We start from the raw sequence: 23,867 nt of genomic DNA, 5'->3' as shown, positions 1-23,867 counted from the left end.
TTTTAAGTTTTGAGGTATATGTGCAGAATGTGCAGTTTTGTTACATAGGTATACACGTGCCATGGTGGTTTGCTGCACCCATCAACCTGTCACCTACATTAGGTATTTCTCCTAATACTATCCCTTCCCTATCCCCCCACCACCTGACAGGCCCCAGTGTGTGATATTCCCCTCCCTGTGTCTATGTGTTCTCATTGTTCACCTCCCACTTATCAGTGAGAACATACAGTGTTTGATTTTCTGTTCCTGTGTTAGTTTACTGAGAATGATGATTTCCAGCTTCATCTATGTCCCTGCAAAGGTGAACTCATTCTTTTTAATAGCTGCATAGTATTCCATGGTGTATATGTGCCACATTTTCTTTATCCAGTCTATCATTGATGGACATTTGGGTTGGTTCCAAGTCTTTGCTATTGTGAATAGTGCCACAATAAACAAACATGTTCTAGTGTCTTTATACTAGAATGATTTATAATCCTCTGGGTATATATCCAGTAATGGGATTGCTTGGTCAAATGGTATTTCTAGTTCTAGATCCTTGAGAAATCGCCAAACTGTCTTCTACAATGGTTGAACTAATTTACACTCCCACCAACATTGTAAAAGCATTCCTATTTCTCCACATCCCCTCCAGCATCTGTTGTTTTCTGATGTTTTAATGATTGCCATTCTAACTGGTGTGAGATGGTATCTCATTGTGGTTTTGATTTGCATGTCTGTAATGATCAGTAATCATGAACATTTTTTCATATGTTCGTTGGCCACATAAATGTTAGGATGTCGATTTTAGATCTGTTCCCCTTTCTCCTGTGGGAATTTAATGCTATAAATTTCCCTCTAAACATGGCATTAGCTGTGTCCCAGAGATTCAGGTACAATGTGTCTTTGTTCTCATTATTTTTAAAGAACTTATTTATTTCTGCCTTAATTTCATTATTTACCCAGTAGTTGTTCAGGAGCATGTTGTTCAATTTCCATGTAGTCGTGCAGTTTTGAGTGGGTTTCTTCATCCTGAGTTCTATTTTGATTGCACTGTGTTCTAAGAGACTGTTTCTTATGATTTCCATTCTTTTGCATTTGCTGAGGAGTGTTTTACTTCCAATTATGTGGTCAATTTTAGAATAAGTGTGATGTGGTGCTGAGAAGAAGGTATATTCCATTGACTTGGGGTGAAGAGTTGTGTAGATGTCTATTAGATACACTTGGTCCAGAGCTGAGTTCAAGTCCTGAATATCCTTGTTAATTTTCTGTCTTGTTGATCTGTCTAATATTGACAGTGGGGTGTTAAAGACTCCCACTATTATTATGTGGGAGTTTCAGCCCCAAATCTCCTTAAGCTGATAAACAACTTCAGCGAATTCTCAGGATACAAAATCAATGTGCAAAAATCACAAGCATTCCTATACACCAATAATAGACAAACAGAGAACCAAATCATGAGGGAACTCCCATTTACAATTGCTACAAAGAGAATAAAATACCTAGGAATACAACTTACAAGGGATGTGGAGGACTTCTTCAAGGAGAACTACAAACCACTGCTCAAGGAAATAAGAGAGGACACAAACAAATGCTAAAACATTCCATGCTCATGGATAGGAAGAACCAATGTCATGAAAATGGCCATAGTGCCGAAAGTTATTTACAGATTCAATGCTATCTTCATGAAGCTACCATTCACTTTCTTCACGGAATTGGAAAAAACTACTTTAAATTTTATGTGGAACCAAAAAGAGCCCATATAGCCAAGACAATTCTAAGTAAAAAGAACAAAGCTGGAGGCATCATGCTACCTGACTTCAAACTATACTACAAGGCTACAGTAACCAAAACAGGATGGTACTGGTATGAACACAGATACATAGTCCAGTGGAACAGAACAGAGGCCTCAGAAATAATGTCACACATCTACAACCATCTGATCTTTGACAAACCTGACAAAACCAAGCAATGGGGAAGGATTCCCTATTTAATAAATAGTGTTGGGAAAACTGGCTAGCTATATGCAGAGAAATGAAATTGGACCCCTTCCTTACACCTTATACAAAAATTAACTCAAGATAGATTAAAGGCTTAAACATAAGACCTAAAACCATAAAAACCATAGCAGAAAACCTAGTCAATACCATTCAGGACATAGGCATGGGCAAAGAATTCATGACTAAAACACCAAAAGTGATTGCAACAAAAGCCAAAATTGACAAATGAGATCTAATTAAACTAAAGAGCTTCTGCACAGCAAAAGAAACTACCATCAGAGTGAACAGGCAACCTACAGAATGGGAGAAAATGTTTGCAGTCTATCCATCTGACAAAGGTCTAATATCCAGAATCTACAAAGAACTTAAACAAATTTACAAGAAAAAAACAAACAGCCCCATCCAAAAGTGGGCAAAGGATATGAACAGACACTTATCAAAAGAAGACATTTATGTGGCCAACAAACACGAAGAAAAGCTCATCATCTCTGGCCATTAGAGAAATGAAAATCAAAACCACAATGAGATACCATCTCACACCAGTTAGAATGGTGATCATTCAAAAGTCAGGAATAAACAGATGCTGGAGAAGATGAGAAATAGGAATGCTTTTACACTGTTGATAGGAGTGTAAATTAGTTCAACCATTGTGGAAGACAGTGTGGCAATTCCTGAAGGATCTAGAACCAGAAATAACATTTGACCAAGCAATCCCATTACTGGGTATATACCCAAAGGATCATAAATCATTCTACTATAAAGACACATGCACACATATGTTTATTGCAGCACTGTTCACAATAGCAAAGACTTGGAACCAACCCAAATGTCCATCAATGATAGACTGAATAAAGAAAATGTGGCACATATACAAAATGGAATACTTTGCAGCCATAAAAAAGATGAGTTCATGTCTTTTGCAGGCACATGGATGAAGCTGGAAACCATCATTCTCAGCAAACTAACACAGGAACAGAAAACCAAACTCTGCATGTTCTCACTGATATTGGGAGTTGAACAATGAGAATACATGGACACAGGGAGAGGAATATTATGCACTGGGGCCTGTCAAGGGGTAGCGGGCTAGGGGAGGGATAGCATTAGGAGAAATACCTAATGTAGGTGATGCGTTGATGAGTGCAGCAAACCACCATGGCACGTGTATACCTATGTAACAAACCTACACATTCTGCACATGTGTCGCAGAACTTTAAGTATAATTTTAAAAAATGAGAAAACTTGACTTTTTCTTATGTTCACCTTGAAGTTAGCTTTTTCATTTACAGGAAGAGCACTCTTAAGACTATTTCCCACACAGTTACATCTTACATTTCCAGGATCATATGATCTGCTATCTGCCTTCAGTTTAAAAAATATATTTATGTGTTCAAAACTCAACAAATGTTAGTACAAAACTTTAAAAGATATTTATCAAAATCATCATTAAAAAGTTTCTTTGAGCACTCTAGGTTTTTTATTTTCTTTTTCTGTCAATGAGGGCTAAAAATATTTTCAGAATATATGGACTTTTTTTTGATATTAATTTTAGTATTTCATGAATCATTCAATTCCCTGAGGTTAAATGATCCACAGAGTGTGGCTATCTTTGGAGAGCCTCCATTCTCAGTGTTCAGCAAGTAAAGTGCAAAAGCCTTGATATTTGCTATGGTCTGAATGTTTGTGTCCACCTGCAATTCCTTTTATTTTTTTTTTTTTTTTTGAGACGGAGCCTCGCTCTGTCACCCAGGCTGGAGTGCAGTGGTGCGATCTTGGCTCACTGCAAGCTCCACCTCCCGGGTTCACGCCATTCTCCTGCCTCAGCCTCCGGGGTAGCTGGGACTACAGGCACCTGCCACCACGCCCGGCTATTTTTTTTGTATTTTTTAGTACAGACGGGGTGTCACAGTGTTAGCCAGGATGGTCTCGATCTCCTGACTTCGTGATCCTCCCGCCTAGGCCTCCCAAAGTGCTGGGATTACAGGTGTGAGCCACAGTGCCCGGCCTACCCCCAATTCTTATATTGAAATCCTAACCTCTGAGGTGATAGTGTCTGGAGGTGGGGGCTTTGGCATGTGATTAGGTCATGGGGGCAGAGACCTCACGAATAGACTAATTGCTTTTATAGATGAGATTCAAGAAAGACTTCTCACTTCTTCCATCATGTGAGGACACAGCAAGAAGGGTCATCTATGAATAAGAAAATGGGCCCTCATTAGACACTGAATCTCTTAGTACCATGATCTTGAACATTTCACTCTCCAGAGCTGTGAGAATTTCTGTTGTTATAAGCCACAGAGTTTATGGTATTTTCTTATAGCAGCCTGAAGTAACTAAGACAATATTTGTTATATAAATCCTCCTATTTTGTTAAGTAGCATTACTGAAAATATGCCTTCAATCTTACATACTATTTTAAAGGATTTTAGCATCATTCATTCGCAGAGATTTCAATATTGTCCTATTACAAAACGTATTAAAAAGAAAATGTACTACGGTCAGTTTTATGAGTTCTACATTTTATGAACTTATCGTAATCTAGTTAGGTCTTAAGAGCATTATCCATTTTTTAAAATCCCACTTTGCTCTACCGTTTACAAATTGTGTGATCTTGTTAACATATCTGTGCCTCAGTTTCTTTCTTTAATTAGAGTACCTTTCTCGTTCGGTTGTTATGAGGATTAAATAAATTATAAAAGCATGCAGAATAGTACCTAGTACTGAATAAGTACTTAATGAGTAATTATTATTATCATTATTAAAGGTGGAGATTGTTTGAAAGGGTGAAGAAGTTGAAGGTATTTGTTCATGCAAGATGCTTAGTAGAAATATGTGAATGCAAACCCATATCTTAACATGTAATGAGGCAATTGGACCATAAGTACAGAAAAGAGTTATGGCTGAGCTTTTGCTTTCAGACTTCTAAAAAGCAAACACACAAACACCTAGAATATTAACTATGCATTTAAGAAACTGATTTTTTGTAAGCAATTTATACTTTTACTTATTTATTTACTTTTTCTCTTGCCTTCTTTATTTATTACTATTTGTTGCAAGAACACTTAACATAAGATATACCCTATTAGCAAATTTTTAAGTATGCAATATAGTCTTATTAGCTAGAGAAAATGTGCTGTACAGTAGATCTTTAGGACTTACTCATCTGGCACAACTGAAACTTCATATCCTTTGACTAATCTCTTCCCATTTTCTACTTCCCCAAGATCTTGGAAACTACCACTCTGCTCTGACTGTTTTAGATCCCTCATACAAATGATATCACGTAATATTTGCCCTTTATACTTTTAAATTAAGCTTCACTTTTTAAAAACCCTTAATCCCTGTTAGGTGATTTCTCTGGGTACTACATTTCCTATTAACTTGACTTATTTTAGAAATTACCTATAATTAACTGAAACGGTGCAGTTTTTAAATTAGTGAGGCAAAAATGTAGTGTGACACTAAAATGCTCCTTGCTGGAATGTTCATTCATCTGCTCAATGACCAGCTTAATGTTTCAGTGCACTTATTGCATGCCAAAACTTCAGTAATATTCCCTGAATGAGAATAAATAACTTATTAACTTTGAGCTATACCATTTTGATTGAGAATACTCTGATTAATTTGTCCTTGTACATGTTTTTCTCTGCAGTTTCTGAAATAGCTTTGTATCACAGACTTAAAATAATTTTCATTTGTGAAGTAATAATTATACTGATGTCCTCCCTACACCACCTTGTCTTTTCCTTGAAGATATTAGTTCATATTAAAATAGAAGCTAATTTTTTGACATTGTCTAGGAAGGAAATAATATAAATGCTATTTTAATAGTAGTTATGAAAACAGAGATAAAGAAAATAAGTTTACTCAGAAACACATAGCAAGTTTATTTACACATGGCAGATTTCTGATTTTTTGAGAAGAATAATTATAACCATGTAGTACTTCAAACAATATAATGTTTGCATTTGAAGATGGTTGGATTAACTCATGTTTGGAGATCAGGGAAAGGTAAAATTTTGAGTATAAACTGGATGCTACACACATATGTAAAATTTAAATGATGTAAACTAAATGCTCAAATTAGTAATTTAGAAATTGAACAAGTATTGCATCCACATAAACCTGTATTTAAATAGTTCCAAACCACTAATTAAACCAAATTTCAAAATCTGCAATAAAATCCTGTTTGATAAATTCTTTACTGCAACCAGAAATAGCATATTTGTAAGCTTCTATGATATATTCAATAAAAACTTAAAGCATAAAATTTGAATTATAATTGAGAAACTGCAACAATACACTGTTGTTGGCTGCCGATGTTTCTTGCTGTCTCTACCCTTTGCATGTATAGAGGTATCTCAGTTTTTCTTAAAAGGCTTTTGTATTTTCTTTTAACATGTGCCGGTATAAAAAGACCATTAGAGGACGCTCATGAAACTTAAGCTTTAGCTCGGGCCTTAGACAATGCCTAAGCTTGGGCATGGATTAGTAGCTTTCATTCAACTGCCATTTTACTTGGAAATATGACTATACAGTATATCGTTTATGAGGATGATTGGGTCTTATGCTTAAAAGCCAGGTATATTCAAAACAGCTTGATAGTGAAGGCCATAAGTTCCCCAGGTTTTCAGAAGAACCTTCTGGAATAAGGTGACTGCTAGAATAGAGTGACTGCTCTGGCCAAAGCTGACCATACATCAAAATATCCATTATTCAGACAATGACCTTTTAGTCCCAAATTATTATCTACTCTGTCAGTAGGCTTCTTGATCAAACATTTCAGAACTGAGCAGAATTGTGTTGGACTTTATAATGAGACACACTCAGGTTTATAGTTGAATTCTGCCACTAGGATAGATTATGTGCTCTGCATCAATTTCCACATCTGTAAAATGGGAATAATGATACCTAACTCTTAGGACCAGTGTGAGTATTAAATAAGCTGTACAATGTCTAACAGGATGCAAATGAGAATTTTCCCAGTTCTCCAGTTTAGAAAGATGCCCAAAGTTGCAAACAGTATGGTTCGGCTCTGTGTCCCCACCAAAATCTCACCTTGAATTGTAATAATTCCCACTTGTCAAGGGCAGGACCAGGTGGAGATAATTAAATCATAGGGGTGGTTTTTCCCATGCTGTTCTCGTGATAGTGAGTGAGTTCTCATGAGATATGATTGTTTTATAAGGGGCTTCCCCCTTTGCTTGGTACTTCTTTCTTCTACCACCTTGTGAGGAAGGACTCGTTTGGTTCCTCTTTTGCCATGAGGAACCATGGCCTCAGTTTCCTGAGGCCTTTCTAGCCATGCAAAACAGTGAGTCAGTTAAACCTCTTTCCTTTATAAATTACCCAGTCTCGAGTATTTCTCCATAGCAGCATGAGAACAGATTAACACAAGGTACAAATTATTCCCACATTCTAAAGAAAGGTGCTAGGCACATTTATAGAACATGAAGCACACATCTGATTCCCTTAGCACATCTTGCAGCTTCATTGCAGCTATCAGATAATATGGGAGATAAAAGGGAAGAATAAGAACTGCTATAAGAAAGAAAAGTGTGGCCTGCTGTATACGCCATACACCTCTCTCAGTGTACATCTCCCCTATCTCAAACCAAATAAGAGCAGCATCAGGAAAACTACTCCAGAGAGTGAGTGTGACTGCAAGGAGGAGGATGGGATTCTCACCCATGCGCATGTGAACTACAAAAACGAAAGGTTCTTAGGGCTTCCAAAGAACCAGAGTGATAAGTGAAAAAATTATTCTCAGGGAAAATTGACCTGTATTTCCTGGAGTTCCCATAGCATAGATATCCACGCCTACTTTTTCCTTGAAAGTTTGGAAGGACAGAGTTGGAGGTGTCCTCATGATGAAGCAAGGAGAGAGCTGAAGAGTAGCTACTTAGCTCCTTGCCCTTCTAGAATGTGTTGCAGGTATTACTACTGTGTTGTCCTGGGGGATAAGTGGGTACTTAGAAAGGTAAATGAACTCCAGACATATTGAAAGGGGCCTACTTAAGAAGAGTGCCTGCCAAGGTAAATAAAACTCTATAATAAGGGGTGTGTATGAGTTGCAAGTTCTGAGTGTAAGCAGCCTCCCAGGGAACGTGGTATAGGAACTCCCCAAGCTCCCCAGAGGGGGTGTAGAGGTTTTGATCAGGCAAAGTCTCCAGAAAACACTAAAAAAGCCATTCCATAAGAAAAATATGGCATTTGGGCACTCAAAGGTCAGATTACAATAGTACTAGTCATATGACACCTTTATGTTCTTCCTCTCATCCTCTACCAGCTCTGGAAGAATCCACATGTTGTAAAAACTGTGAGAGAAAGAGTGGAAAAGCAAGTGAAGAAATGGTGAATAACCAGGTCACATTATACCCCTTCCCTCTTGTGCATTGCTGTTGTTCTGCTGTTTCCAGTCCCAAGAAGAGAAGATGAGAGAAACTTTTGTAGGAGTTAAGACTATGCCACTCCAAAATATACCACCCTGGCATATTAACTATTTTTAGTTAAAGGCACATGACAAACAGTAGATGCAAGATTATAACTCTGACCTTCAGTTTCCTAAAAGCGGGAGATAAAACTCACATGTGAATGATGTGCTTCCTATACTAGAAGAAAAGTGTCATCAAAGACAGGAAGTCGAGGCCAAAAGTAATCTGTACAAACAAACATTGTTAGATGAACACTTATCCTTCTAGCCACCTCTCCCCCAAATCAATGACTATAGCCCAAGCCCCTTTGCCTTGTCACATTTTCATAGTTTATTGATCTTTGTGTAATTCAGTATATCGGTTTTCAACTCCAACTGCATCTTTGAGTCTTTATCTCTTTATAAAGGCTCCTGTGCCATGTAAAACTTGCATTCAATGAATTTTATGCCTTCCTCCTGTTGCTCTACCTTATGCTAATTTAATTCTTGGACCCAATTTGGAAAAAGCACTAAAAAGGTAGCGTACAATGTTGCCTCTCCTAAATTTTGAATTGTATGAAAGTTTAAAGTTTTAAAATCATATTATTTCTGTACTTTCTAATCTTCAACGTGACTTTTATAAACTTGAATGTGATTGGCAAAATAAGCAAATTTGACCTGTGTTATATTTCAAGAGCAGGGAAGGAAGATTTCTTCTTTTGAAACTATCAATAGCACAGCTTGAACCATGTCACTATCCTAATTAGACACCCTTGGTGGCATGTCTTCACTAGAGGAATAAAGGCTAAACTGCTTGTCTTATATTTAAATCCTATTACAAATTGGCTCAATGTAACCTTCTTGTTTTCCATCTCTGTCTCACACAACCCAAAGTCCAGCTCCATTAGTACTCATTTAACGCCTGTCTGTTGAACAGCTACTATGGCCAGATGTTATGCTTTGTAAATCAGAAATGATCCCTACTTTGAAGAATGTAGAGTGTGTTGAAGGGAGTTAGCCTAAGAGAATCATAAATAAACTATTCTCCTAAATATATTTTGAAAATTCTAGACATCCAGAGGAATGAGTGACTATTTCTGATGGTTTCTGGGTTGGCATTAAACACTGATTTTTTTTTCCTCAACTGTGTGTTGCTTTCTCATGCCTTTGTGTGGTTGACCATGGCATTCCCTTTACCTGGACTTCATTTTCCCGTTTATATTTTAACTTTATACAGAAATTTCATTCATAAGATTTCTGTTCAAATGTCCCCTCCACTGTATACTTTCTCTACAGCTTCTTTCCTACCCATCTTGCAGAATTTAATTACCCGCCCTGCGTTTCCACAACACATCATTCACAAATTTACTATAGCACAAATAATGTTGCCTTAAAAAAAGAAAAGATTTAAATGGCTGTCTTCCCACTAGACTGTGCCTAATTTGTTTCATTGAATAAGATCCATCATGTAGGATTCTTAAGATATATATATATATATAGTACACATATATAGAATATATATATAGTACACATATATATCTATAATCTATATTATATATATTATATATCTATATGATATATATAATATCTAGATATAATATATAAATATATAATATATATTTATATATGTAAATATAAAAGGAATGACATTTTGGAAATAATATAACTTAAAAGATTATGTGAGGTCAGTTAGAAATTTTGTATAAAATATTTTTAAGAAATTTTAGTTTATGACAGTCCTACCCTAAACCTAACTAATTAATATCTTGAACCCAATCTCCAGGGGATCAGTTTGCTTCACTTTTTTTTTCCAATGCAAGCTGTATCTCAAATTTAAACTGACCTTTCTGCCAATGAATAAATAAGTAAGAGATATCGTAAGTGTAAATGTAAATATTCTGCCTAAAATCATTACAACTTTAATAGGTTTTTACTGGCAATCAAGCTTCCATTTGATAGCTATATGTTCAGAAATGGCAGGCTCTCAGGGATAGTAATAAAAATAGAAAATCTTACACCTCTTCTACAGATGAAAAACTGAGACCCAGAAAGAGTCAGTGCTTTATTCATATAGCTTGAATGTTAAAAAAAAAAAAAAACTTCCTTCAAATAACTTATAGTCTATTGAATGAAACATATTACTACTCCACTATCATGACATTCATGAGCTTATTTAGTATTCAGGGTTTCTATATTCTTGAACATATGAAAAATCCACTTATGATTTACTTGTTATTTATTAAGTCACAAAGTTAAGTAGTATGAGTCACTTAGCTTTTGATCAAAGTCAGAGTCAGTCAGCTCTTCATATATTTATCTCTTCTCATCTTTTCTCTATTTGTAATTTGAGTAAATGGTAGCTCTTGTAAAGTCACATATGCCGACTTTTATTTGGAAAAAAATATCCCTGGCATAAGGCAGAATAAAATCTACCTGAAGAAACTGGGTTAGAAGAAGGAAATACAAAGTCAATAGGTATGATAAAATGAATTCTTGGTTCTTATCTTGAACATAAAAGTTTCAGATATTCTCAAGAGTGAATTGTTAAACTCAGTGTTGACCTACCATTTGAACGAAACCCATAATATGGGGTGTATGAAAATCAGAAAACGTGTTTTCTTTTTTTCACTGAGTGCTCTAGTCAATGTTGTACTTTTACAGCATAGAAGATAAAATGTTGGTGAATACTGAAAAGATGGTAAGCTTGTGCTGTGGGCACATGGTGCTTATATATGTGACTTTTGGTGAAATTGTGATTCAGGGAGAATGTGCCAGCTTTGGTAAAATTTCTGCATTTGTGATTTTGGACATCTTTGAAGATCTTAGATATGAGGCTTATTAATGCCAAGCATCAACTCTCTAAATGTAAGTAAATAAAATAAAGGCAATGTGGATATTCAATAAAAATTAAACTTTGAGAATTTAGAGCAGGAAAGATTTTTGTGGAGGGGTGTTAATCAAGGAAGGTTCAGAGGTAAATATGTTTTGAATCATGTACAAATTCAATAATTGTTTTAAAATTTCTGTTATATACAAGTAATTAAAACAGCTCCCAGTGATTAAAACAAAGCAAATGAAACACTATTACCAAGAGGACAATACTCTGTAGGAATGATCACATTTAGTATTATGCAACTTTCTTTTGCTAACCCCAAGATATATCATACATGTAATATTTTGTTTGTAATATTCCTCTTGCATGGCTTCCCTGGTTCTCTGTATCTTCCTTTTGCTAAAACACATCATATCTCTAATTATCAATAACCTATCAGTTAAATAGTACACATAGGGCACAAACCATGTTGGCCTTGTTCAGCATCAAATCTTTAAAGCTTAACCCAGTGTGGCACAGAAGAGGTGCTAAATAAATATATTACAACAAATTGTAGTAATTTACAACACAAGATACAGATAAGCAAACATAGCATATGATAAAGATTATGATAGAGTGACCAACTATACACCTGTGCCAAAGAAAGCCTCACAGATGAGACAGTATTTGAGAGAAATTTTGAAGAAAAGGAAAGTGTTCTAAGAGAAGAGGCAGAAGGAGAAAATATTTCCTATATTACCAAACTACAAATAGCTACATGTCTTGATATAAATTGGTTTAAGCAAATAAAATGAACTAAATTTTAATGAGCTCCTAGTTCAGGTTAGCTTCGGGCAGAGCCTGATTTATGCTCCAACATTACATTAAAAGCAATCTTGGCTCTGTTTCTTTTGGGTTTTCTTCATTTTCAGGCTCCCCACGTCATTTTTGACAATACCAGGCTCTCTCCTCATGACTGCGTCAAGTTTCAGTTCGAAGCCTCATAGTCTTTGCAAGCCCAGAAAGTAAGTCCAGAATTACCAACTAAAGCCTTAAAGTTCACTCTGATTGGATAAACTTAGGCTCCCTTCTAAATCTATAACATACTGTATGGTCATAAATTAGTCAGGCTAACTCCCAGACACTGTGGTTTTATCTACTAACATTACAATTGAGAAAGAGACAAAGGAAGGTTTCTTAAAACAAAACAAAACAAAACAAAAAACATGGCCACTGTTTCCATAAGGAAGACGATGAGCACTGATGTAGTTATACGCTGCAACTGCCAAGGTAGGCCTTATGTATTTTATCCTAAAACCATCCACTGAAGAAAATGTTTCCTCATGCTAAGGAAGATAAAAATCCATGGGCATTTGCCCCTTAGGTAACCTGAAAATACAGAAGAAAAGGATAGTCATTAATATCAACAACTTCCATAGCCAGTTTCTCAGAGTGTAAAAGAATCTTTGGCCCAGTTCCTAACCAGATGGTTAAATATGACATATCTCAGTGGTTATACAAGTATAAATTTATGCCTGTGTCCCATCCCTGCATGAAATCACAAACAGGAACATAAAAGACCCACGTGAATTCTGCCCTGAAATAGAACTGAATCAGACAGGCTTGGCCAATCTGAGACCCCTGGAGGAGTTTCTGTAAACAGCCCAAGATTAAGCAGCTCCTCCTCCCCCTACAAATTAAATAAAATTTTCTCTTTAGTGGGAGGAAGAGAAAAGTAAAATGTTGCCTTAGGGACCCATTAAATTTCTATATGAGGCTCAGTTTCCATCTATTTTAGCTGCAAAAGGATATGGAGTCAGGAACCTTGAGAGCAGAGGTCAAGGCCACAGTTTGTTAGATTTCCATAAATGATGAATGACTGCTTGACTGCGGGCACAGATTAATGTTACCAGGCCTTGAACAGGAAAAAAAAAAAAGTGGAAACCTAAAATTGATCTCCCACAAATAGTAAGATAACTATCAAGGCTACTGGCCAATGCTGTTAATTAGGATTTGAGGTTTGCTTTTCTATCCACATTTGACTTAACCTCCCACTACTTTAGAACATGCATCTTTTGTATGAGCCAGGTAGATCTTGCTGCCATCCACCAAAACTGGAAATTCATTATCACATCTATCACTGAGAACTCTTACTGTTGCAAGTGACAGAAGTGTCAACTCAAATTAGGCATAAACAATAAGAAACGTCCTGGCTCAACGATAAGCCAGTAAGTTGGAAGTCTGCATTGGAAGGCAGAATGGCTTCAGGCATAGCTTAAATATGGGGCACAAACTATGTCAACAACTTCCATAGCCACAGGATATCCCTTGGAAAAGGGATAACTTTCCAAAAGAACATTAGAATATTCATACTGGAAAGAAAGGTATGTATGCAGGGATGGCAAAAAAATAAACTGACAGACACACGAATGAATGCTTTGTGATAACATGCTCTTTGTTCTTGTCATTTCATTCTCCAGGAATGCCCTCCTCCTTTCTTTTTAAAAGTCTGTCTTTCTTTATAATTTCATTCCTTTGCTATCTTCTTTGGACCATATTTATCTATTCTACCAAAAGGCCAGAACGCTTCTACTTTATCATTTATTTTTCCTTCAGCATACACTCTAATGAATAGCTACTCATTTCTCCCTTAAATGACCATTCCGGTGTTACAAACAGCTCATGGGTGCTACAAGAGGTAAATTCAAAAATCCGTAGCATGGAAGATGGAAAAAATTTCCACTTAGAAACAGGATAATACAGAGTGACAATATCCAGGATATGAATTTAATTCATTTCCTGAATATGAATTTAATCCAAATTCCAGGAAATGAATTTAATTAATTCATTGTGTGACTCAGGTACAACATTAACATTTTAATTTGACTTCCAGAACCATCCTCAATCCCCTAGTCCTCCCTAACATGTGCCTCTTATGGTGGAGAGGGAATACTGCTTCCACCCACCAAGTTTTTGCCTTGCTGAAACTGGGTGATGGGAGGAGGTCCTCACTCACCACCATTTTTGATGGCTCCCAAAACCTGAGGAAGATCTTCAGCACTGAAGAGACTGGAGTCACAGAGAAGGCACAGGGGCTCCACAGGTGGGCTTGAGTGAGATGCCATGGGGGCAGAGGATGCAAAAGAAAAATGTTATGTTCATTAGGGAAGAGAAGCCTAAGAAAAATGTTTCATTAGGGAAAAGAAGCCTAATGTGGATGAGGATTAAAACAGAGGCCAAGGCAGGGCTCAGAAAACTGTTCATTAGAAAGAAGCGGTAGGGGAAGGCTGACAAGAATAAAGAGGTAGTATGACTTAGGACCATGGAGTAAACCCTGGAAGAGATGTTTATAAAGCTTACATTTTAGGAGATGAAAGTCTGAAATTAAACTATATTAGGCCTGGTGCGGTGGCTCACACCTTTAATCCCAGCACTTTGGGAGGCCGAGGTGGGAGGATCACAAGGTCAGGAGATCGAGACCAGCCTGGCTAACATGGTGAAACCCTGTCTCTACTAAAAATACAAAAAAAACTTAGCCAGGCATGGTGGCACGTGCCTGTAGTCCCAGCTACTCAGGAGGCTGAGGCAGGAGAATCACTTGAACCTGGGAGGTGGAGGTTGCAGTGAGCCGAGATTGCGCCACTGCACTCCAGCCTGGGTGACAGAGTGAGACTCCGTCTCAAAACAAAAACAAAAACAAAAATATTAAACTACCCATATAGTTTAATTTCATTTAATACAGACAGTGTTGTCTGTATTGCGAAACTTCCTCATGCAGGATCTTTTTTTGTTTTCTGTTGCCTTCTCCTTCTTTGTAACCATCTATCACATAAGATACTGATACTGACTTCTACAAGGTGAGATGAGAGTATGAAGATAAGGTTGAAAGAATGACTCTTAATTATTGCTGGACACCCATGGATGAGGAGGAGCCAGGGTATGCCAGTGATTCCTGGAATAATATTATTACCAGTTTAGGCAGTGTGCTTACACATATACACTGTTATGCATGTGTGTGTGTCAAAGCACATAGCATATATGGCTACTCTGTAAGTACTAATGTAATGAGTGAATGTCTTCTCTAATATTAACTAAAAGCAGGGCTATGTTTTATTCTCTCTTAATGAGTTTTTATGCTTGTACGATGTCTTGCATTTTGGTAGGTCCTACATTATACTGTTGACTTACAAATAGTGAACATTTTATACACTGGAACTTTCACTAGTTCTTATTCTGCTCACCTTTTTTGGTGATAAAATTGCCAATTTCAGTTCAAATCTATGTGACTGTGTATGTATTTTATGAAGTTAATAAAGCTCTATTTTGTTTTAATGAATCTTATGAAGTATACATATAAAAGTATATGAGGGAATTTTTGAGAATATTTTTATTTGATTTTCAAAGCAAAACAAGATGACAAAATGTCCAAGCTCTCTGTGGTCATCCTTGTGTTTACCAGAAATTGTAAAATATGTAGTATTTGTTTGTGGAAGCCATGATTTCCAAAACCCACTACTTGGCTCTACTGGAGAATTAATTACTTCTGTAAATGCTTTTGCTTTGAGAAATGGCTTCATGATGGCCTTGAAAATGGAGCATGAAATCTGAAATTTCACTAGCTAGAGTCAATTATTCAGTGGAAAAGAAGAACTATAAAATGCTGAGTTGTGCTTATCTACTGTGGAATCAGATAAGAATTCTGAAGAAAACATCTACAGGACAAATAGAAGAAAAAGATAATTTATTTAATGTTAGAGGAAAATAAAGAAATGATGAGATGGGGATTCTTATATTACTAAAGATGGTTAGACTGACTCCCAGATCTTTGTATTTTTTGCAATTAACACAATTCACTCTCGAGAGCATTTGTTTGGTCTAAAAGTCATGTAATTGCAGGAATTAACTAGAAAACTCAGGGTAATATGAGTATTTGTTAGACTTTTTTGGTTTTCAGATTCAATATGTATCTCTTGTCCTTATAGCAACTCCTGTGAATGGCCCAGGAATTTGGAGGTTGAGAAGTCACAAGAGAGTAAGATAAATAGGCAGAACAATGGAAAAAAAGAAATGGGGCAACATCTCACCCATTAAATGTGTATTCTAGGCCCCTTCCCTGCACAAGGTATTTTTCACACATTTTTTAATTCCACAGTTAACTCTACAAGTAGGTTTCTCACTGAGAATAGGCAGAGAAGTTTTAAATAACTCGCACAAGTTCTAAAATCTCCTGTGTCTGAGCTACATTCATAGTTGTTCTATGTCAAAGTCCAAGTCATATTATGTAATGATGACCCTTGGGAGTAAGAAGACACATAAGGGTATAACAATTCAGGATATAGAGAATTATAGGCTGACCTTTATATCTAATTATCTGAGTGACCTGAGACAAGCCACTCTTTTGGCCTCTTTTGGCCTCACTGTCATATTCTCATATAAAAGAAGCTTATAAATCTAGCTCTGCCCATCTACAACTTAGTCACTTTGGTCTAGATAATGCATGATTGTTATTGTTACTCTCTCCGTTTGCTCCTTTAATGCATTATTCATAATTCAAACAAGGCGTCTCATTTCTAAAGGCTACATTAACTCTTAATTATGAAAGCAGGAAGTCTTTTTTTCTGGCTCCTTTTTGTCCAGAGTGGGAACAAAATAGAGAAATTTAATTTCTGGTACATACATAACCTCATTTTCCTTTTCCAATTTCCACTGAAGTAAAGTAAAATTTCCAGCTACTTTACAGGGACTCCTGATATCTTCAGAACACTGTTGCATGTTGCTAATACTTAAAGCTAACACAGCCACACTGAATTCAAGACAAATTACTGACCTCATTAAGACCATGGTGATGCCACTGTCATCATCAGGCATCAACACCCTAGTAGCCAACAGAAACCAAGGTCCTCGTGCAGCCACCACCTTTCTGTTTTCTTTCCATTGCCTCACATACATTCTTTTAGAAATACTTCTATTGGTAGAAAAACAGGAATGCCCACAGACATCTATAGGTCAAAAGGAGTTTTTCTTTGCAGTCTGACATTTCATCAGAATGCAATTGGAATGTTTGTAACACAAAGAAAGAATAAATGCTTGAGGTGAGAGATATCTCTTTACTATGATGTGATTATTATGCATTGTATGCCTGTATCAAAATATGTCATGTACACACATAAATATATATACATGGCTGGACATGGTGGCTCACACTTGTAATCCCAGCACTTTGCGAGGCCAAGGCGAGTGGATCACCTGAGGTCAGGAGTTTGAGACCAGCTTGACCAATATGGTGAAATCCCATCTCTACTAAAAATACAAAAAATTAGCCAGGTGTGGTGGCATGAGCCTGAACGTGGAGAAACCTCGTTTCTACTAAAAATACAAAATTAGCCCAACGTAGTGGCCCATGGCTATAATCCCAGCTGCTCGGGAGGCTGAGGCAGGGGAATTGCTTGCACCCGGGAGGCAGAGATTGCAGTGAGCTGACATCATGCCATTGCACTCCAGCCTGGGCAACAAGAGCAAAACTCCATCTCAAATAATAAATAAATAAATAATACACACACACACACACACACACACACACACACACACACACCACTATGTACCCACAAAGATGAAAAATTTAAAAAATTAGAAAAAGAATTATGACATTTGTTTCACTTCCTACCAAGTCCTTCTTTAACGTTAAAATGAAAAAAATTACTCATCAGTAACATCAATGCTCCTAGACTGTGTGATTTATATTTTATACACACTGTCAGATATTCCTGGGGATAACTGTGTGTCAGTTTGAGAAGCTCAGTTTGTACTACATAGGATTTTGCAATTTGCCTCATATAAATTGTGAGCCCCAGCACATGGTTAATCATCACCTTCTGGAAAACCATTATAATAAGTGATCTCACCTCCTTAGTGTATTTTGAATAATAGTTAGCATATGCTAGATATTAGTTGCAGGCATTGTGCTAAATGGTTTTTGACATTATATCATTTAGTGTTCTTAAATACTCCATGAGGTAGGGATTTTTTACACCCTTAATATATATGAGGAATCAGAAACACAGAGTGATTCATTTAACTTTCTGAAGTCATGCAATTAGTAGCAGAGCAAACTCAATACTAGTCTGGCTCTAGAGTCCAGGTAATTCTCTGCTGCAAAGTTTACACAGTAAAAATTTTAATTTACATGGGAATCCTGAATTACCTGATAGGTTGCATTCCTAGGTAGGCAACTTCTACTTCTGTCCCAACCAGTATTCAATTATTATAAGTATTCAATTATTATATGTAGCTCAGAAAAGTACAAAAATAAATGACATAGACTTTTGCATATATTTATGAATTGTAAAAAAATAAGAATATCAAATATCAGATTATCATTCTAGCTTATACTTTCTACTCATACTGAAGGAAGAACTTTCTGGATAGAATTTTCAGAGACTATAAATAAGTATATTTGCTTTTGAGGCCTCAAATTATAGACTAGGAATAAGCAAAGGGCAATCAAAATTAAAGCTGAAACATGAGAATGTGGAAGTAAGATACAAACATGGACAATACAGATAGTTTATTGGTCATCTAAAGATAGGCAAAATTGGGCCAGGTGTGGTGGCTGACGCCTGTAATCCCAGCACTTTGGGAGGCTGAGGCGGGTGGCACCTGAGGTCAGGAGTTTGAGACCAGCATGACTAACACGGAGAAACCCAGTCTCTAGTAAAAATACAAAAATTAGCCGGGCGTGGTGGTGCATGCCTGCAATCCCAGCTACTCTGGAGGCTGAGGCAGGATAATTGCTTGAACTCGGGAGGTGGAGGTTGTGGTGAGCCGAGATGGCGCCATTGCACTCCAGCCTCGGCAACAAGAGTGAGACTCCATCTCAAAAAAAAAAAAAAAAAAAAAAAAAGATAGGCAAAATCCCACTATCAATAATAGCAGCCTTTGCGGGGTGGGGGGCAATGGCAGGGAGAGCATTAGCACAAATACCTAATGCATGCGGGGCTTAGAACCTAGATGACAGGTTGATGGGTGCAGCAAACCACCATGGCACATATATACCTATGTTACAAACCTGCATGTCCTGCACATGTATCCAGAACTTAAAGTATAATTAAAAAAAGACATTTATACTTTAGTTACTGATTACTTATTTTTAATTACATCAATCTCTGGAACACAAAGAGGCAATTTCCCTCACTGGACTATTTCTAAACTTAATTTTCAAGTAATACTGGGGAGAAAAAAGAACAGTAAAATTACAGACAGAACAGATTAAAAACTCTCCAATTCAGCTCTCTCTCGGCTGTCCTGCTCCCCCTCACCCATACACACTTACTATATGTGTGACTTAAATCCAATTACATTACTTCTTTGAGCTTTGGATTCTCCTTCTAATGCACGGAATTTAAGATGAATGAATACTACCTTACAGATATTTTGTGAGGTTGATTGAGATTCTGTATTATGAGATACCTAATAGTTACTATGTAAATGAAAGCTATAAACACTGTTTTTGATAACAATGGAACACTTCCTTTTAGACATACATGGTTTAATTTCTATGGACTAACTTTCATCAGTTATATTTTATTTTCCCCTGCTAGGAATATGTGTACATGAATGTTGAGAACATACTGCCACACCACTGAGATTAAAAAGGTAGACCTCTCTTCTACTTTGGCTATCACCTCATTTTCATATACACACCCCTACCACTAATCCCAGTGCTAAGCCTGCAATAAACACATTATGAATGAATAAATAAAACTTGACTCTATTAAAAATAAGGTAAAAATTCCTAGCATACAAAATAGATTCTGGAAAGTTCAATGTTCCATAAAGTTTCAAATGAATGACAAATTCCATATTGTTACTATCCTGAATGATGATATCAGGCGGCAAATTGTGTGATAATTTCCACACAATATCTTTGAAAATCTAATGCAAAACATATATAACTTGACTTAAACAAATATACCTTATGGCAGAAAACTCATTAAAAAAGTGTACTATGATGTGTTATTTGGTTATTTATTTAATCATAATTTTTATATGTGTATCATGCATAAGCCACAAACAACTGGGTAGTGACACTTATCTTCAAGAAACATAGTCTAATAAAAGTCATTGGCATACTAAATAGTTATAATAGAAATTGACATGTAAACATTTTCATATATAGGACAAATACCTACAGATGTTCGGCAACAGGAAAAAAATCCCTTTACACAGAGATATGGCCATATGCATTTCGGAAAAAGAGAGCATTTGATCTCAACAACATCATAATAAATGGAGGCAGAGGAAAAGAATTATTGAAGATTATTTTGAAAGAATATTATCAATGATTAAAGAGTGTAAATTATACTTGTGGAATATGTGTAGATTACATGGGGCTTGAAAAGTTTTGGAAAAAAACAGAGCTTAAATCATAGAGCACCAGGTTTATAACACAGGTTATACAGAATCATAGAAATAGTGAACAAAGATGGAAATGGGTGAGAGTTGTGCTTCGGGAAATATTTCCTAGCCATCCATGGGCAGGAGGTTTGTTATGAAAAACCTGGAGAAGGTGAGATCAGTTAGGAGTCGATACAGGTGTCTGCATTGAGGAAAATGAAGAGAGCGGTGTTTCAGTTCCTCAGCCAGTCAGTGAGTCAAATATATATATGTGTGTGTGTATATATGTGTGTGTGTATATATGTGTGTGTATATATATGTGTGTGTGTGTATATATATGTGTGTGTGTGTATATATATATATGTTTTTTTTTTCTTTTTTGATGGAGTTTACTCTTGTTGCCCAGGCTGGCGTGCAATGGCGCAATCTCAGCTCACCACAACCTCCACCTCCCGGGTCCAAGCAATTCTCGCCTGTCTCAGCCTCCCAAGTAGCTGGGATTACAGGCATGTGCCACCACGCCTGGCTAATTTTGTATTTTTAGTAGAGACAGGGTTTCTTCATGTTGGTCAGGCTGGTCTCGAAGAGTGAAAATATATTTTTAAGAATGTTTTATTGTGAGACATCCTATTGGGTACAGAGGCTGTCACGGTGGACATAGAGGTAGAGAAGATAGATATTAACCAATATGCATACAAATAAACACATAAATGCCATTGCAATAAATGTTAAGGAATATTGAGATTACTTAGAAGTCATAGAAAAATATGGAAGCAAAAAGGAGGAAGCATTTCGAGGGATTTCAACTGGGATGTGTTGAGTTTGAGGCATAGCCAGAATAGCAAGGTGGAAGTGTCTTCTAGGCTGTTCATAGTATGCATCTCTGGAAATGACATTATACCTGCACTATAGATGTGTATAAAGACAATACTTGAATCTAATGGAATGGATGTGCTAACTCTGCACAAAGACAATAGTTGAATCTAACGGCATAAAGACAATAGTTGAATCTAATGGAATGGATGTGCTAACTCTGACAGAAATGACTAGAAGACAAAAAAAATGGTGAAAAAGACATGAATATTTAAACTATCAATTTTTTAATTAAACTATTTTTCTAACCAAGTCTACTGTAAAAAGCTATGTACATCTGTAAAAAATTAATTTCCCTACTTCTATGAAATTGTAGGTTCAATATCTAGTAAGTCTCAATTTTAGAAGACAAAATAACAGCATAGAGATTTTTTTCTTATAGTTCAATGAAAATGTATAAAAGAATGTCTTATCTCCTGTTTACAGAACTCTTATACTGTAAAACAACTCATATAATACATAATAATCTATGAGCAATAAATCAGAGATTGACTGGGGGTTATATAATAAAGAAGTTTGCCAAAATTCTTAGAAGAATCCTCTTGTTGTGTAATGGAATTTATTATTTCTACAAGATTTTTCATGCGACAAAGATCAGTGTCCAACAATATCCAGAGTTATAATAGCTTTGCTTAATTTTTATGTTCCCATTACAACGCCTTCTTTTATAAGAAAGGATAAACAAATTATAGCTGTTTTACTTTAGTACAACATTTAAAATATCCATCATGCAAACATTTTTTACAAAGCACAATTAATTCACTGTTGACATATAAGAGCTATTCATTATAAATCAAACCCTCAGAATTTTTTGATGAATGCAAACTATTAGTGTATAGTATTGTTCCCTCAGACCTGCAGAGCAAGAACAAAAACTGTGAGATTCTAAGCAAGTAACACTCAAAGGTTTAAAATTATTCTTCACATTTAATTATGTTAACACTGTCAGCTCATATAGAATCTAAATCAGATCATAAAATAACTAAAATGAATATTCTCTTGTTCTTAATGAGAACATAAATAATATATTATCCTTTATATAATTGTGCATACAAATGAGAGATAAAAGAGATGAATTAAAATGGCAAGTGTTTTCTTTGCAGTTTATGGTTAAGATTCCTGATTTCATCAGTCATGCCATACAAAACTAAGCCTTGATAGGCCTGAGCATTCAGAGGAACAAAGTCTATTACACCATTAACATTTTTCTGAGTTTACTGACTTTGTTTTCTGACATTTAATTCTATGCACAAAAACTTCAGCCCTCTATTTTTTATTTCAAAAGTCTATTTATACATTTTGGGAAAAAACTAAAGAAACTAAAATTGGCATCAGCTATACCACCAGAAAATGGATGACATCAACATTTATTTATTACACATCAGACATTAAAGAAGTACAAACGTAAGTTAAGATACTCATACATATCAATCTAAAGGTTAGCTTACCAGTCGGGACAGAACTGGAGTGCTGAAGTTCCAGTTGACTAGAATCACCAGAGAGTTCAGTCAAACAGGGTAAAGCAAAACATGAGTTGGAAGCATGCTCATGTCTGAAGCCTTCAGGAGAAAAATTATCCAGTTCAAATTTTAAAACTGACATTGCAAAATTCCCATATAACTATGTAAAGTTCACACTATTGAATTCTTAAAATTAAGGGATAGGAAAAAAATCACAGTATTCTAATCAGTCATAACTATAGGCTTTCCTGTAATTATTTTCACTTGGAAATCCAAAGGAAATAAAACACGCAGAGCTGACTCTAAGAAGTTTTCTGTGTTAATGCCTTTCCTAGACAATTAACTTCAATAGGATGGATGAATTTTAGAGTCTTTTTTCTTGAAGATATATTTTGCCTTTAAACCACAGCAGCACTTATCCCATCTCAGAGAGGCTGCAGTGAAAAGTAAAATGGGCTAAGTGAAGACATAGGCAAGGCTGCAGAGAGATGCTTTTAGTAAGCTGGTACTAGAAGTTCTCACTCATATTTCTGTATGCAAGAGATCAGCTGGGTGGGGCTAAAGACTGTCAGGGAAAGCAACTTTATTCCACTGGGCAGCTCATCAGAGGAATGTTTTAATTGGAAGGAAGTTAATACTAAAAGATATTTCCTGGATGCAGATTGTGAGACTGTAGCCTACTGCTTATTAAAACATGACTGTGATTGTGGAAAAGAAAAGATTTCTTTTTAAATGGTGGTCAAATAAAATATACAGCCTGAGAAACACAAAATGTGAGATTTCACAATACAAGCAGATGATCCATAAGAAGAGCAAACTGCTAAAAAGTTGGCAACTGATGGAGCTGGTATTCTTGAATTAACTGAGAGGTAAAATAGCTGTATGGGTTGCCTTAGAAAATTTAATGTAAGATTTCACCTTTATTCATGCACTGCTCCTTA

General features: G+C 36.1%; 1 protein-coding gene across 1 annotated transcript in view; it reads right to left on the bottom strand.

Annotated features, from left to right (window-relative positions):
* ANO3 (anoctamin 3) overlaps nt 1–23,430 on the bottom strand; it is a 473,946-nt gene extending 450,516 nt beyond the window's left edge. The window contains exon 1 of the mRNA XM_054661268.2: nt 22,915–23,430. Within this exon, the coding sequence (XP_054517243.1) occupies nt 22,915–23,068 (154 nt within the window). The 5' untranslated portion in view covers nt 23,069–23,430. The remainder of the gene's footprint in view (nt 1–22,914) is intronic.
* Between the last annotated feature and the right edge of the window lie 437 nt (nt 23,431–23,867).

The sequence above is a fragment of the Pan troglodytes genome, chromosome 9 (assembly GCF_028858775.2).
Source record: "Pan troglodytes isolate AG18354 chromosome 9, NHGRI_mPanTro3-v2.0_pri, whole genome shotgun sequence".
NCBI classification, from domain to species: Eukaryota; Metazoa; Chordata; class Mammalia; order Primates; family Hominidae; genus Pan; species Pan troglodytes.
Note: the sequence above shows the minus strand (reverse complement) of the source record. Positions and strands in the feature narration are given on the sequence as shown.